The 15,179-nt window shown below is 47.4% G+C and overlaps 1 protein-coding gene across 1 annotated transcript; it reads left to right on the forward strand.

The window, feature by feature from the left end:
- Nucleotides 1-3,983: 3,983 nt before the first annotated feature.
- Nucleotides 3,984-8,968, forward strand: BHLHE41 (basic helix-loop-helix family member e41). Its single transcript, XM_044228115.1, has 5 exons — nucleotides 3,984-4,360; nucleotides 4,501-4,564; nucleotides 4,888-4,995; nucleotides 5,321-5,432; nucleotides 5,903-8,968. The coding sequence occupies exons 1-5, from the start codon at nucleotides 4,299-4,301 to the stop codon at nucleotides 7,021-7,023; spliced, it is 1,467 nt and encodes a 488-aa protein (XP_044084050.1). The 5' UTR covers nucleotides 3,984-4,298; the 3' UTR covers nucleotides 7,024-8,968.
- Nucleotides 8,969-15,179: the final 6,211 nt, after the last annotated feature.

The following is a 15,179-nucleotide window of genomic DNA, read 5'->3' on the forward strand; positions in this document are numbered from 1 at the left end:
GGGCTTGCAGAACCCTAGAGGCAGAAAACCTCTCTTCTCTACAGAAACTTTAATCCTCTCAGGAGAGTTCAGTTTCTTCTGGAAATCCAAGACTTTGCGAGCAAACATGATAAGACCTTCCAAAGTCACAAGGTGAATATAATGAGTGTAGCGCTCAGAATACTTACGTGGGGGTGGGGGGAGGGGGTGGGAACTGGGATAAGTGTTCCCTTTCATTAGCGTTTCTATAGGTAGTGATTTCCCTACTTAACCAAAGAAAAGCAATGGAAGCAGCTCCCCCCTCACCTATTAAAAGGAGAAAGATGGGTATCTTTAATTGAAAGCAAGCCATCACAAAATTCTCTAATTATAGGCTCAAAGGGGTTTCAAGCTCATGTTGTATCTCCTTGGCTTTCAGCAGGACAGCATTAAATCTTCCTCAAAAAATACGACTCAACCTATTTTTAAACATACCCAAAGAGGGCATTCTAGTCTTCTGTTCCTTTGTTAGGCGATTTTTTTTCCCTTTCTAACCTCACCACAGGTGAACTTTGGCTATTACTAACCTGCAGTCTTCGCATTAGAGTTCGGCTTGGTTTGCTCAGTGGAAATGTTAAACAGCTGGCCAATGTTAGCCTTTTCTACACTGTACTTCCATGTGTCCATCTGTATGAAATTATAACAATTAATTAGGAGATTTGGGTTTAAATCAATAAATTTGGAGCTAGATGCCAATGGAATCAATCACTCACTGACAAAAGACTGCTATCCTTCTTTCTCTCATATCTTTACATCTATTCCGGTGCTAACATCTCTCCTTTCCAACCTCTCTTCCAACAATGCTCCCCCTCCACACACACATACACACCACACACACACACACACACACACACACACACAACAACAAATGCCCACACTCCCTGACACTGGTAAACTGCTTAAAACACAGCTACTTAACATTCAGACCTTGGCCCTATTACCCCCACCAAGGGGTAATAATCATTAAAAGCAGAGAGTCTGGAGCCCACTGTCTTTGCTTAAATCCTGCTCTGGGAGCATAGGCACATTTTTTCCTATCTTCCTACCTATCTACTACATCATCTGTAAAATGGAGACAATAATGGGATCTACTTTATAGGGTTGTGGGAAAGATTAATGAGTTATACACAAAAAGCCCCTAGAGTAGTTTTCAGGTTCTCTAATTGTAAATGCCATTATTAGTTATTAGCTATTATTACCTATTAGCTATTATTATACCCTTAGTTATTAGCTATTGTCATACCTTGCAGCAAAATGACATTAGAAAGCATTAAACTATGCCTTATAGGAAGTGGATAAGCAAGAAGAGTTATCCGGGTGAACAATGAAAGAAAAAAGACAAAAAGAAAAGAGATAAAAGAAAAAAACAGTAGAGTAAGAACAAAAGCAGACCTTCCGTGGGGAAAAGGTAGGAAGAGGAAAACATAAGGGAAAAGAAGAAAAGGAGAAATGAGTAAAAAGGTGGGCATGGAAAGGAAAGAAGAAAAGGAGGACTGAGAACCACAAAGGAAACAAAAAACTAGAAATGATTCCATCCTCAGTTTGGGCTGGGCATCTGAAAAAGAAAGGAGTGGAAGAGAAAACAAAAATATTGGGCATGGTGAGAAAGCTTGGGACAGGATGAGATCCAAGTAGTAACACAAAAGGATTAATTTGCAGCAACAGGCCTCTCTGTCTCCCAATGACGGTAAGTGTACATCCAATAACACACCCATGATTCACTAGTCTTCATTGCCTTTTCCTCCTCTTCTGAACTGTTTTAGAGTCCGCGCCAGAATCAGGCCCCATAACTGGCCCTAGTCTGTCTGCCTTGTGTCTTGTCTGCTCTACCGACAAGGCCAAGATGAAGTGATCCAGACCTTATTTTCACTAAATATTCTATCTAGCCTTTTCTTACTTCGAAATTCACAAACCTATAAAGGGAGGTTTCACCTTAAAGGTATCCTCCTCCCCTCCCCTCTTTTTGGGTCAATTTAGAACAAGCGGACAGTACTGCAGGCACATGCCGCTAGGAGGGCATCAAATTGCCCTCCCCACTAAAGAGAATTAACCACCCAATGACTTGGAAACAAAAAAGAGGTTGAATCGAGGTTAAAATAAAACCAGTATTTAAAAATCACTTCTTCTAAGTATTATCCTTATTAAACTGCCTGTTTGTTGCAAACTCCGTCCCCATATTTGAGGAAGTCGAGAGACCTTCAAGGGCCCTCTCCCGAGACGAAGTGGACGGACCGCGAGCGTCTCCTCTTGCCCGGGTGAGCTTGGGCCGCCGCCGCCGCCGCCGCAGCGGGAGTCACGAAGCCAGACGCGGCGCGTCTCCGCCCAGGACTCGGGAGACTGCAGCAGCGCGCGCCGCCACCACCGCCGGGCGGCTCCTGGAGGCTAGGAGGAGACGCGACTCCCGCAGACACGTGACCTCCTCCCAGCCACCGCTTCCCGCGACCCAGATCCGTCCCCGGAACCCGTGCTTTGCGGGGAGGACCAGTTGGGGAGGGGGCGGTACGGGGGGGGGTATGCGTAGTGACGGTCCCAGCCCCCGCTGCGCCCCTGTGCGCGTTTATTCGGCGTACTTCTCCCCTTGGTTCTTGAGCCGCTGGCAATCATGAAGGTTTCGGGGATAACCCAGGAGAATGTGAACCTTACTCTTGCTGCAGGATGGAAAGAACTGCGATTTTTCTATCTACTTATATAAGAGAAATCAACATATATTCTCTCCTTTCCGCCCCCAGCAGAGCCGAGTAGCGGCAGCAGCGGGGCGGGAGCCCGGGGAGTCCCGCAGGACGAGCTTTCCCCCGGCCCCCCAAGCCCCTAATCGCCCGCTGCGCCGGGCGGCGTGGGCAGTGCGCATCTCCCGGCACCTCTTGTAACTCTCGCTAGCAGTGAGTCATGCTCCCGGGATGGCTCTGGGGAGAGGTAACCCGGCTCGTGCTGGCTTGTGCTTCCCCGCGCCGGGCGCCGCGGCCACAGGGCGAGCGAGCGCGCGCGCGCGCACGGGTTCCCCGCGCAGTGATGTGGCAGCAGCGGCAGGTCGGATCACGTTGCTGGCCCTGTGCTGGTACCCGTTGGAGACAGGATTAAGGAGGGAGGCTTTGGAGGTGCCGGCGGTAGTAAACGTGGGCTCTGCACACTCCGGCGTCGCTTATCACACGGCGGGAGGGGGTACTGGTGGGGGTGGGAGACCACGCAGCACCACCCGAGGCGATGAGGGGCGACGGAGTTTAGCCGGCGAGTGATAATGCTGCATTGCTTTTCCGCGGTAGCCCCTCTTGTTCCCCCCCACCTCCCCCCTCCCTCCCGCCGCGTTCCTCTGGGAGCACCAAAGGCCCCAAACGTCGTCATCTGCTTCTGTGATTAGTGGCACCGCAATTCCGGCTGCTGCGGGAAGTTTGGGTGGCCCAGGGACACCGTGTCGCCGAAAGACACTTGGATTGCGACGTTCTGACTCAGTGACTACATTTTCATTTATTTTAAATCTTTCAGGGAACGGATTTCAAGTTGCCCCGTTAGGGGGCAACCTCCAACCAGGGCCAAGGGGTCCCCCCAGGCCACTGAGCGGTGAGCAAACAAGTCTCCAAATTTTCTTTTGGGACTGAAGTTTACCCACCGTGAATTCTCTTTCCTTTATCTGGTCCAAACCACCAGTGCAGTCGGTGGCGAAGCAAAAAGCCACGTTCACGTTCCTGCACCGTAATGACGGACGAACTGAGGGAGTAGCATTTCCGAGCCGAGGAAGCCCTGGCTGCCCCGCACCCCCCGGCGCCTCCACCCCCTCCCCCAGCTGACTGCAACGCCTTTGGGAAGATGAATAGCTTGGCCGAAGTTGTTTTTCCTTTCCGGTGGCCCTGATCAGGTGTCCCCGCCCCCTCCTGCCTCTCGCCTTCCCTCGTAGCCTGCTCCCGACACCCACTCCTGGCCCGGCCCCTCCTCCCCCGCCCCCCTCCGGGCTGGACCGCGGATGGTACGTTCCGCACGTGAGCTGGGTGCTGGTCTGGCCGGCGACGCGCGTGCCCTGTGGCCAAACACTGCCCGGAGTGAGAGCAAACTACCAGCGCAGTGGGGACGGCGCGAGTGTGCGTGCGTGTGTGTGCGTGTGTGCGAGAGAGCGAGCGCGGTGGGAGGGGGGGAACCAACTGCTTCACACTTTCAACACTGCACTGAAGAAGGGAGAGAGAGAGACTGGAGACGCACAGATCCCCCCAAGATCTCCCAAAGCTATCGTCCCACAGATTATAGAACAGAACCCCAAAAATCGAAACAGAGGAAGCGGACAGCGGTTGAACATGGACGAAGGAATTCCTCATTTGCAAGAGAGACAGTTACTGGAACATAGAGATTTTATAGGGTAAGGTGCACGCACCCTTGCGTATATCTGTCTAGGCTTCAGTTTGATTTTTTTTTTTTCTTCTCCAGAAAGTGGTATGGATCGGGCAAGGACAGTGCCCCTCCCCGAATGGGTGCCTGATGCTGATTTCTGTTTTGCAGACTGGACTATTCCTCTTTGTATATGTGTAAGCCCAAAAGAAGCATGAAGCGAGACGATAGCAAGGTAAGTGTAAGTTTCCGATGTTCCCCATAACCTGCCTGGATAGTTAATTAGGGCCATTGATTTCACAGCGAAGCTCTGCCCGCAAATATATTCCAGCCCTTGAGGTTCCCCAACTGTGAATTTTAAGTGGTTTGCTGGATACTCTCAGGGGGAGATTAAACATCACACCTGAATTCAAATTGCATTTCGGAACAGTCCAGAGCAAAGGGTTTCTTGGGCATAGTTTATCACATAATATGGGGGGGTGTTGGGGGGGCTTATTGTCTTATCCAATAAATGTGTAGCTTATTGTTGTCTTTCTTCCATGATTGTCGTATATTAAGGATACCTACAAATTACCGCACAGATTAATAGAAAAGAAAAGAAGAGATCGAATTAATGAATGCATTGCTCAGCTGAAAGATTTACTGCCTGAACATCTGAAGTTGACAGTAAGATGCACATTTTCATTCTTTGCTGCTCTCCAAGGGTGTGTTAATAGCTTGGTACTACTCCCAGAGATATAAGAATAAATGTAAATAGCATAAGCCTTACTACTTGTGCTGTAGTGTAGAGTTTCCCACAAACTCAAGAGTAGGTGCTCACAACTGAAGGCAAGAAGTATGTATAACCCGTCTTCTGGAAAGCTCAAGAAGTATAGGAATAGTTACTTCTTTCCGAGTCTTTGCTTAAGTTGCTGTGCTGAGTGGAGAGCCAATCAAGCCAAATATGTGTTTTTAGTAACCAAGTGCCCCCTTCTCTTTTGCACCATTGCAGACTCTGGGGCATCTGGAGAAAGCGGTAGTCTTGGAATTAACTTTAAAACACTTAAAAGCTTTAACAGCCTTAACCGAACAGCAGCATCAGAAGATAATTGCTTTACAGAATGGTAAGTCAGTTCAAGGAGGCCAGCTCCCCCTGATGAACCCAGGCAGCCCACAGAGGGGCAGTGTTTAGGACTCTCCCCACCCCCTCCTTCCTCGGGCCCACGGGCTCACTCTCATTTGTTAAATTGCTTATACTTTCCCTTCGTTGGAAAGTGCCCATTTCCCGAAGCATCCTGGAGGCTTTCAGCCGAACTCAGAGGAATCAGATTTTTATTTAAAGTGGCGGTTGCGCTCTCCACTTTGGCTTTTCAGTTGGGAGTAGAGCGCCCCCCTGCTTCCCACCCCCGCCACCCCACCCCACCCCCCACCCCGCCCCTCGGCAACCGGTGGATTATATCACCCGAATACAGAGGAAAAACCGAGATCCCTTTAGTCAATGTAGGGCCCACGTGATAAGCAGATGTTTTAACGTCGGTATTTTTCTTGTTGCCTCCATTCCTCTGCCCCACCCCCACCCCCTTCCTCGTCCTAGGGGAGCGATCTCTGAAATCGCCCATTCAGTCCGACTTGGATGCGTTCCACTCGGGATTTCAAACATGCGCCAAAGAAGTCTTGCAATACCTCTCCCGGTTTGAGAGCTGGACGCCTAGGGAGCAGCGGTGTGTCCAGCTGATCAACCACTTGCACGCCGTGGCCACCCAGTTCTTGCCCACCCCCCAGCTGTTGACTCAACAGGTTCCTCTGAGCAAAGGCTCCGGCGCGCCCTCGGTCGCCGCCCCCGCAGGGTCCGCGGCCGCCCCCTGCCTGGAGCGCGGGGGGCAGAAGCTTGAGCCCCTCGCCCACTGCGTGCCGGTCATCCAGCGGACTCAGCCTAGCGCCGAGCTCGCCGCCGAGAACGACACGGACACCGACAGCGGCTACGGCGGCGAGGCCGAGGCGAGGCCGGACCGCGAGAAGGGCAAGGGCTCCGGGGCGGGCCGCGTCACCATCAAGCAGGAGCCCCCCGGAGAGGACTCGCCGGCGCCCAAGAGGATGAAGCTGGATTCTCGCGTTGGCGGCGGCGGCGGCGGCGGCCTGGGGGGCGGCGCGGCGGCAGCGGCGGCCGCGCTCCTGGGGCCCGACCCGGCCGCCGCCGCAGCACTGCTGAGACCCGACGCCGCCCTGCTCAGCTCGCTGGTGGCGTTCGGCGGAGGCGGGGGCGCGCCCTTCGCGCAGCCCGCCGCCGCCGCGGCCGCCGCGGCCCCCTTCTGCCTGCCCTTCTACTTCCTCTCGCCTTCTGCGGCGGCCGCCTACGTGCAGCCCTTCCTGGACAAGAGTGGCCTGGAGAAGTACCTGTACCCGGCGGCCGCCGCCGCCCCGTTCCCACTGCTGTACCCCGGCATCCCCGCGCCCGCGGCCGCCGCCGCCGCAGCCGCCGCCGCAGCCGCCGCCGCCGCCTTCCCCTGCCTGTCGTCGGTGTTGTCGCCCCCTCCGGAGAAAGCCGGCGCCGCCGCCGCGACCCTCTTACCGCACGAGGTGGCGCCCCCTGGGGCGCTGCACCCCCCGCACTCGCATGGCCGCACCCACCTGTCCTTCGCCGGCGCCCGCGAGCCCGGGAACCCGGAGAGCTCCGCTCAGGAAGATCCCTCGCAGCCAGGAAAGGAAACCCACTGAATCCTCGCCCCCTTTCTTAGACAGGACGAGGGTTGTCGCGGAATAATAATATTAATAAGTAAAACACCCTTAACGTTTTTAAGGGAGGAAGTGTAATAGATGCACGACGGGCTTTTAAAACAACAACACAGGTGTTTTGTGTACATTCGGAGTTCCTGTTTTGCTCACCCCTCACCACCCCACCCTCCGCACACTAACGGCCCTTTCTTCCCTCACCAGCTATAAAAGAACCTCTGCAATATTGATACTTTCTTTAAAGAATTCGCCCAAATCAGTTTTGCCTTTCTTTAGGCCATGTTCCATTATATTTTTAAAATGCAGAACCTATTTCCGGAGGGAGAAGGGTCTGCTCCGTGGGGGAGCTGACGGAACCAGGGTAGGGGAACTGGGGCCCAGGAGTTGACCTCCAAAAGCCAGTGGGTAGTTCCTATCAGCCCGCACGCATAACTCTCCCACCTGCTTCAGGAGGCGTTCCACGGGCAGAAAGAGGATCTTTCAGAATTGAATTTACTCTTCAGTATTTTATAATGTTCAGCTTTTTAAAAGGCATATATTTTTCAAAGAGGAAGAAGTGAGGATCCAGTCACTTACGTTGCAACCTCTTCTGAAGTGGTTTGAATGGTATCCCTTAGTAACTTGCTCTTGTTTAAAGAGACTCAGAGTTGGGCTGTTGGCAGAACTGAGTCAGGGAAGGAGATGGATGAGGAAGGCCAGAATCATTCCTGGTACATTTACTAGCACTTTATGGAGAAATTAACCGTGAATTAATTGACGTGTCTTAATTTCATTATTTCATATATATATACATATACATATATGTATATATATATATATATAGTGCATCTATTCCCACCTTGTCATTATTTAATTCACCATGTTTTAAGTTGTTATAATCTTGCTGTAAAAAAAAAAAAAAAAGGAATGTGCACTGAACTTAAAAACAAATCCAAAATGATTTCTCCTATTTTCTGTTAAATAGCAAAAGTGGAGGAAAGCATTAAACTGGTCAGTTTTGATTGGAAATGCTGTAAAGATGTGGAATGAAGCCTTGGGAGGCCTTCCTATCTCCAAGTCTATGTATTTTCTGGAGACCAAACCAGATACCAGATAATCACAAAGAAAGCTTTTTTAATAAGGCTTAAACCAAGACCTTGTCTAGATATTTTTAGTTTGTTGCCAAGGTAGCACTGTGAGAAATCTCACTTGAATGTTATGTAAGGGGTGAGACACAACAGTCTGACTATAAGTGAAGAAAATATCTGGGTCTTTTAGTCAGTTTGGTGCATTTGCTGCTGCTGTTGCTACTGTTTGCCTCAAACGCTGTGTTTAAACAACGTTAAACTCTTAGCCTACAAGGTGGCTCTTATGTACATAGTTGTTAATACATCCAATTAATGATGTCTGACATGCTATTTTTGTAGGGAGAAACTATGTGCTAATGATATTTTGAGTTAAAATACCTTTTGGGGAGGATTTGCTGAAAAGTTGCACTTTTGTTACAATGCTTATGCTTGGTACAAGCTTATGCTGTCTTAAATTATTAAAAAAAAATAAATACCGTCTGCAAGAAACCAGCTGGTTTAGAAAATTTTAGTATGTGAAGATAAACTAGAAATTATCTTTATATTCTAGTATTTTCAGCACTCCGTAAATTCTATTACCTAAATATTGCCACACTATTTTGTGATTTTAAAATTCTTACTAAGGAATAAAAACTTTAATATACGATACAAGATTGTCTAATAATTAAAAAGGCATGATGCTCCATTAGTTTTAAGGTATCTATAAATTTAGGGATGAAAGTTATTAACATTCTCAGATATATACAACTTTGTCATTGACTTGATAGCCCACGTTTCCAGTTTCTTACAAGCCTTCAGGCTCTGGCTGTGTCTGCCTACTTGTTTCCAATGTATCTCAATGAAAAGTGCAAAAGAAAAACCTACCAATCCCTTGCGTGGTCTGTTTATGTTAGACCCAATTTGCTCATGATTTTGATTGATTAATTTTTGACTTCTCATCTTAATTCCAGACAGACTTTTGGATGGTCTGGCATTTCTTCTTCACTGGGTCCCGAATAAATACACTGCCACTTTGGGGTGCTTAACTTTCTTCTTATATTTTTAGCTCCTTAACCTTTATAAAAGAATTCTCTTGAGGGACTTAATCATGGAATTCAAGGAAAAGAAATAAATTAGTTGTAGGCTTTTCACAGATTCATGGCCAAATCCGTGATTTGATATGGGAAGGATTGTCAATTTTTCATTTCAATAACCTTCACAAACCCCTTGATTTTTGAAAGGTGTTGAAATAATAGTCAAAATTTATAAGATGTAGAAAAAGTGCTCCCTCTGCTGACTTATGGCAAACAAACTACCAAGTCCTAGAATGTGGAGCCAAAGGAACCTCAGAGATTAATTTGTCAAGCCCCCTGCATTTTACAATATGAAGTCCAGAGCTATTCTATACCCTCCTAAGATCAGACAAATAGCTACCTGTAGCTAGCAAAAGAGACCAAGATCTACTGCATCCCCGAGTCAGTAAACTACCTACCACCACAGCATCTTCAACACATAAACTGAATTTGATTGGACAGCATTCATGAAACGTCATAAACCACAAGAACAAAGGAAGTAAAAATTACCATTAGAAAACCATGTAGGATTTTGGAGCATTGTAATCTACTGAACTTAGAAAAATATTGTCTAACTCAGAATAATTGGAAAAAGCCGTATTTTAAGTATTTTGAGCTACATCGTAATGTCCTACTGTAATAATACTAGTTTCATAACCAAAAAAGATTCAAATTTAATTGGAGAACAATAGATGTTTTAGCAATTGTATAATTTCGGTATGATAAAGTAAAAAACCTTAGGGTTGGACCAGATTTTATAGGTCAGTTATTTAGTCCAAATGCCAATGTACTTACATGGTAATAAGATAAAGTTAGATTTTCAGAACTGAAAAATAATACTGTCTACATGGCATCTGAAATGTGTTATTTTGGTAATTGATTATTTTATGAATTAAAACACTGGAGTAATGACTGCAGGAATGATTCACAAGGATGGTCCTATACCTGCAGTGGTGAACTTTAAGAAAAAACGTGTTGTAATATATGTGATTTTTCAACCTAAGACAAATACCAATCGTGGGTTAGTGCTGCTTGTATACATATAGTATACCTATAGTATTATGCCATTTGATTTTGCATACATATATTTCTCAGCAAACATTATTCTGAATTGATAAGTGGCCTTTTCCCCATAAAGAGCTAAGGCACTAGAAACTACATTTTAATAACTATTTAAAGTTTGCCTGGGGTTTTAGTTCCTATCATTGTGAAAAGTATTTTTTTTTTTTATTTAGTTCTCTGTTATTGGCCATGCAGGCCCTAAGTTTTGTTCAAAAGTAGGTAAAGGAAGCCTCAGCCTATTTCTGAATGTGTCACAGGTCAGTTCTGAACCTCTCCCTGGAAGGTGATTGCCAATCTGAGATCCTTAGAAGACAAGGCTGGGCAAACATACTAAGGCCTTTAGACGAAAATGTACAGAGCCCTCATGAACCAATGAAGGCCATTATAATGCTAAAAGCTGGCTGTACTATGGTGATAATTGTCTTTTACTTCAGATGGCAATCTGATGTTTTCCATTAAACAAAAATTCGTAACCTACTGGACCCTCACATCAATACCCATTGTTCTGTGTTGCTTTACATCAGCTCAAAATGGATATACTGTGTAGGCTTAAATACAGTGTTAAGTTCTAGTTTTCATAGAATTTAATAGAAGATTTACACAGAAAATTATCACATATTTCCTGTGAGATTTATACTAAAAAACATGTTCAGCATGTACTTTAAAAAGAGGCTACTAGAAGGGATTTGGACATTTGTCTTATAATTGGGCTGCTCACACTAGTTCAGTGATTCCGTACTGGCAACTCCGAACAAATGTCAAACTATATCTTTTTAAAAGTTGATATTTTAAAATTCTGAATCCAGTGATGTCCAAGTTATCTGGCCTCAGAGAACGATATGTGACCCCATGAAACAATGATTCAGAAAACTGAAGCTTCTATGGTCAAATGCCATATTGTTTATCTTTTCTTTTCTTTATTTCCTTACTTTTTTTTTTAGCTGAAAGCTTACTCCAATATGTTACATGTGTCCTCTAAAGTGTCTAAATATGTCTTAGAAAAAAGTACCCTTTCCGTAGTTATCCATCCTCAATAAATCAGGGTCACCATGATAAACATCACTTTTGCACAATGCATGTCATCTGGGAGTACTGGGATCTGTGCTAAATTCTTTTTGAGTTCTTCTATCTGCTTTTTATAGGTTTTTCAGTCTCTTTACTCATGATCAGGCTGCCAACTGTCACTTCTTGATGCGTCAGAGTGCCTGCCTCCAACTTATCTAATTTGCTATCTCTGACTTACTGTGGCCTGGGAAACCAGTTAACCAAAACCACACCCATTTGGAAATGTGTCTAAAATTAGAATAAATAGGCTCTACCAGAAGTATCTGAGGGGCACTTTTCTAAATTGTGTGAGCATGTACAATCAGTAACGTGTTTCTCCCACAATCTTTTTTTCCTCTTCATTTCTTTTGTTTTGCACATTCTCAGCAATATTCCCTATCAGAACACTTATGCAAAAGCCCTGATATTTTATGTATTTTTGATAATCTTAGTACATAAAAAAGCAGCTTGCTAATGGCATTCTTCCACAACTAATCACAAAATACAGACATTTACACAACCGAAACAAGTTATTTTATTTTGTCAAAACTTCTTTCTCTCTGATTGATAGGAATAGGGGACCAAGGGGTATTAGTGAAAACTAATTCAGCACTTTGATTCACGGATGACCCTGGCCCTGTTTCATTTCCTCCACCTCTGAGTTTTGGGAATATTGGGTGGCAGGTCCAGCAAAAGCATTCTGCAGAACTGGGAGGGAGGTTTTGAGGGCCACATGCTGACTCTGAATTTAGACACACCCGTCAGAGAGCTTCTGGTCAGAGGTTTCAGACTCCCTACTGATGGCAACACACTCCTTTTCTCCGTGCGCCTCTAAAATCAATAAACAGTGGGTATGGGGATACAGGCATTTGTTTTGCTCCTACTATATGTGAGGTGCTGTGATAGTGCTGGAGAACCAAAGATTAATAATCTCGGGAGATCTCAAAGGCTAGTAGGAGAGACAGACCATACCAAAATAGATCACAATGCAACCTACTGAGTGCTATAGAAAGGTGAACACAATACTAGGGGTGAGGGGGGACTACCTTCATCTGCGTGGGTCAGAGGCCTAGAGTTGTAGCTGGATTTCACAGAACGAACAGGTGAACGAGTCCATGGGGCCATCACCAAGGAGAAGGTTCTGATATACTCGGGTCCTGTGCTGAGCACCAGGAGTTTAATTGGCTCTATTTGACTAAGTTCCTAGCACTGATTTCCTAATTCCCCAGTCTCTTTAGAATTGACTGCTGTACTGACTCTCACCATCATTTCCTCCTAAGAACCTGAACCACGAGCTGGGTCTGAGGGGGCCATGGTGTTTCCTACTGCAAAGGACAGCATTTATAGCAGAAGGTGGGGAGAAGGGGCTAGTACCTCACAAGCAGCTTGGTCTCACCTCAACCATCTGTCCGTCTTACAGAAGAAATTAAGGGTGATTTCTTTCCCTTCAAGTAAGGGTATGATGACCTGTTCTTCACTCAATACCTGAAGGGAAAATGAAATAAAGAGAGCGTGCGCACGTGCACAATTCTAGAGGGAAACAAGGAATCCTAACTTTAAAACCTCCAGGAGGAAGCTGAAGCAAGCAGCTAGTCCAAGGTCACATAACTCAGTAAGCAGCAGAATCAGAATCAAATCAGGACCCAGATTTTTTGGTTCTGAGTCCACTGCTCTTTGTGTTATTACCCTATAGCAATAACAAGGAGGAGGGGGCAGTCTGAGCTTTGCTCATGACATGAGTTGAGCTGGTCCATGTGAGATCCTAAGAGGCAGAGTATGTGTTGGTGGAGAAAGGAAAGATGGTTAGCTAATTAATGCCTTTCTAAAACATGGCATAGAGCAAGCAATAATTGGAGATACAGAAGATCTTGGAGACACAATATTCAAGGTCCCCTACAAAGAACCCTACAATTCCGCTGTGTATTCCATTTGGAGACACCCAGAAATGTGCCCTCTTTTGTTTGGAAGTCTCCCCAAGATCTAGTGAGCTCTCCTCCTCTGCCTCTACCCCTCCTACCTGTGTGCCTCTGGTTGAACTCTAAATTTAGACTCTCCATGAAAGAAGAGATCAAAGCAAACTATGAATCTGGACAGAAGGAACATTTAGAAATTGAGGAAGTAGGAAAGAGGGTGATTTGCTACAGTTTTTATATCGGATATTTTTAGGGTGTTGTAAACTTTTGCTACAGGTTCAATTTGAAGCCCTTTACATACTGGTATACACATTTGTACACCTAGAATATAAAATGTTTCACAACTGAAGTATTGAGTATTCACCAAATAGCCCTGTAATAAACTTTGCTTCCATTATGCAGCTCTGCAGGTTCGGATTATGTGTAGAAAATTAGTTTTCCCAGGGGAACTTGAACCTGGATCCAATTCCTGTAGACCTCAGTGACTTAAGAATGGTCAGAAAAAAATTCTGTAATACCTTTTAAAGACGTGGTCTCCTCTCGGATACCTTAAGCAGGGCTGGGTTTTCGAGTATATATTATGTTGAACAAGGCTCATCCGCATAGCTATACTGTAGCTAGCTGGGGGATCCTTATGTGACCGAACAGGTGAAGAAACGTGACGGTATGCCCGCACTCCTGCAGAGCTCCGCAGTAGGCGCGATGGAGCATCTACTTCTGAGCTCTGGGTTTGAAACGTACTCATTTAAAAACTGGTAGACCAACTCTAGCGCCTTGAATCGCCACGCGAGCGCTGCTGGGTGGAGAATTAAAGCGGGGTGTGTGGGGGGTGGATAATGTCATCAGCCTTGAGATCTTCAAGGAGTTCTAGGATTGGAAAGAGAGAAGCATTCTTAGGTTGCCTAGCGATAAATCTGCGGATGATATCATTCTCCCCGAGGCCGGCCTCCCCCTCCGGACCCCTCCCGTCCGGCTTTCCTCCCCATCCCCCCTCCCACGCCGGGGTTCAAAGTACAGCCGCGCGGGGTGAAGGAGCCGGAGCCGGACGCGCGCTGTCACGTGCGCCCGCACATGCCCCGGCGCACGCTGCGCGGCACGTGAGAGGGGGCGGGGCGGGGGCGGGGAGGCGCCCGCTCGCGGCCTTCCGCGCGTGCGCACTAGCCCCCACGCCCGCGGGCCCCCAGACTCGGGCGGGCGGAGGGGCGACTGGCGGCCGGCGGGTTTGGGTAGGGGTGGGGGGAACGGAGGGGCGGAATGGAGGGCCGAGGGTGGGGCCGCCGGGTGGGGTTGAGGACGCGCTCTCCCAACAGCTGCGACACCGTCTTCCCTCCTGAGTTTTAGCGGGCCGGGCCTAGGTAGTCATTCCTCCCAAATTAAAGCTGGCTCGGACTCCGGGCTCCTCGAACCATTCTGACACAGCAGTTTCCGAGCTGCCCTCCTGGGCGCGGGTTAGAGGAAGGTCGACAGCCGCCCGGGGAGGGCCTCGGGGCGGGGACTTCAAGCCCGGGCTGGCTGCGGCTGGGGAAGTGACGGGCCAGGCGCGGGGGCGGGGGTTGTGGGGAAGGAAGGTGGCTGACACACCCGGCCGCGCCGGGACCAGGGCCAGACCGCGTCCGGCCCTGGTCCCTGCGCCACGTCTCGCTGGAGAAACCCCGGGCGGTCGGTGGACTGGGAAGAGTGCTAGACCAGGGGTCTGGGCAAACCATTGCGTCTTTCATTGGTCTCCGCTTTGCAAATTAAATTCCCACTTATTAAGCACTAGGGGACTTAGTCGTGATAGAATACACTGGGACTTTCCGTGCAGGGTATACAGAAAAAGAAGTGATTTTGTGGCACCAGTGGATTCTGCATGGTGCAGTAAGGTGAACAAGTTAATGTAGTCAGGGGCTGAAGGAGGGCTTTTCTTTTTATGTTATATTCAAAAAGATTACTCACAAATCCCTTAGAAAAAATGATCAAATCCCACTTTCACTTTTCGAAGTGTTTACGTGGATTTTGTAAAA

This window comes from Neovison vison, chromosome 12 (assembly GCF_020171115.1).
Source record: "Neovison vison isolate M4711 chromosome 12, ASM_NN_V1, whole genome shotgun sequence".
In the NCBI taxonomy this organism is placed as follows: domain Eukaryota; kingdom Metazoa; phylum Chordata; class Mammalia; order Carnivora; family Mustelidae; genus Neogale; species Neogale vison.

What these genes read in the sequence shown, in the direction of transcription:
- BHLHE41 (XM_044228115.1), top strand. Translation starts at nt 4,299, where the DNA reads ATGGACGAAGGAATTCCTCATTTGCAAGAGAGACAGTTACTGGAACAT. An exon ending in GAACATAGAGATTTTATAGG is followed by an intron (nt 4,361 to 4,500) that starts GTAAGGTGCACG and finishes TCTGTTTTGCAG; the next exon opens with ACTGGACTATTCCTCTTTGT. An exon ending in TGAAGCGAGACGATAGCAAG is followed by an intron (nt 4,565 to 4,887) that starts GTAAGTGTAAGT and finishes TCGTATATTAAG; the next exon opens with GATACCTACAAATTACCGCA.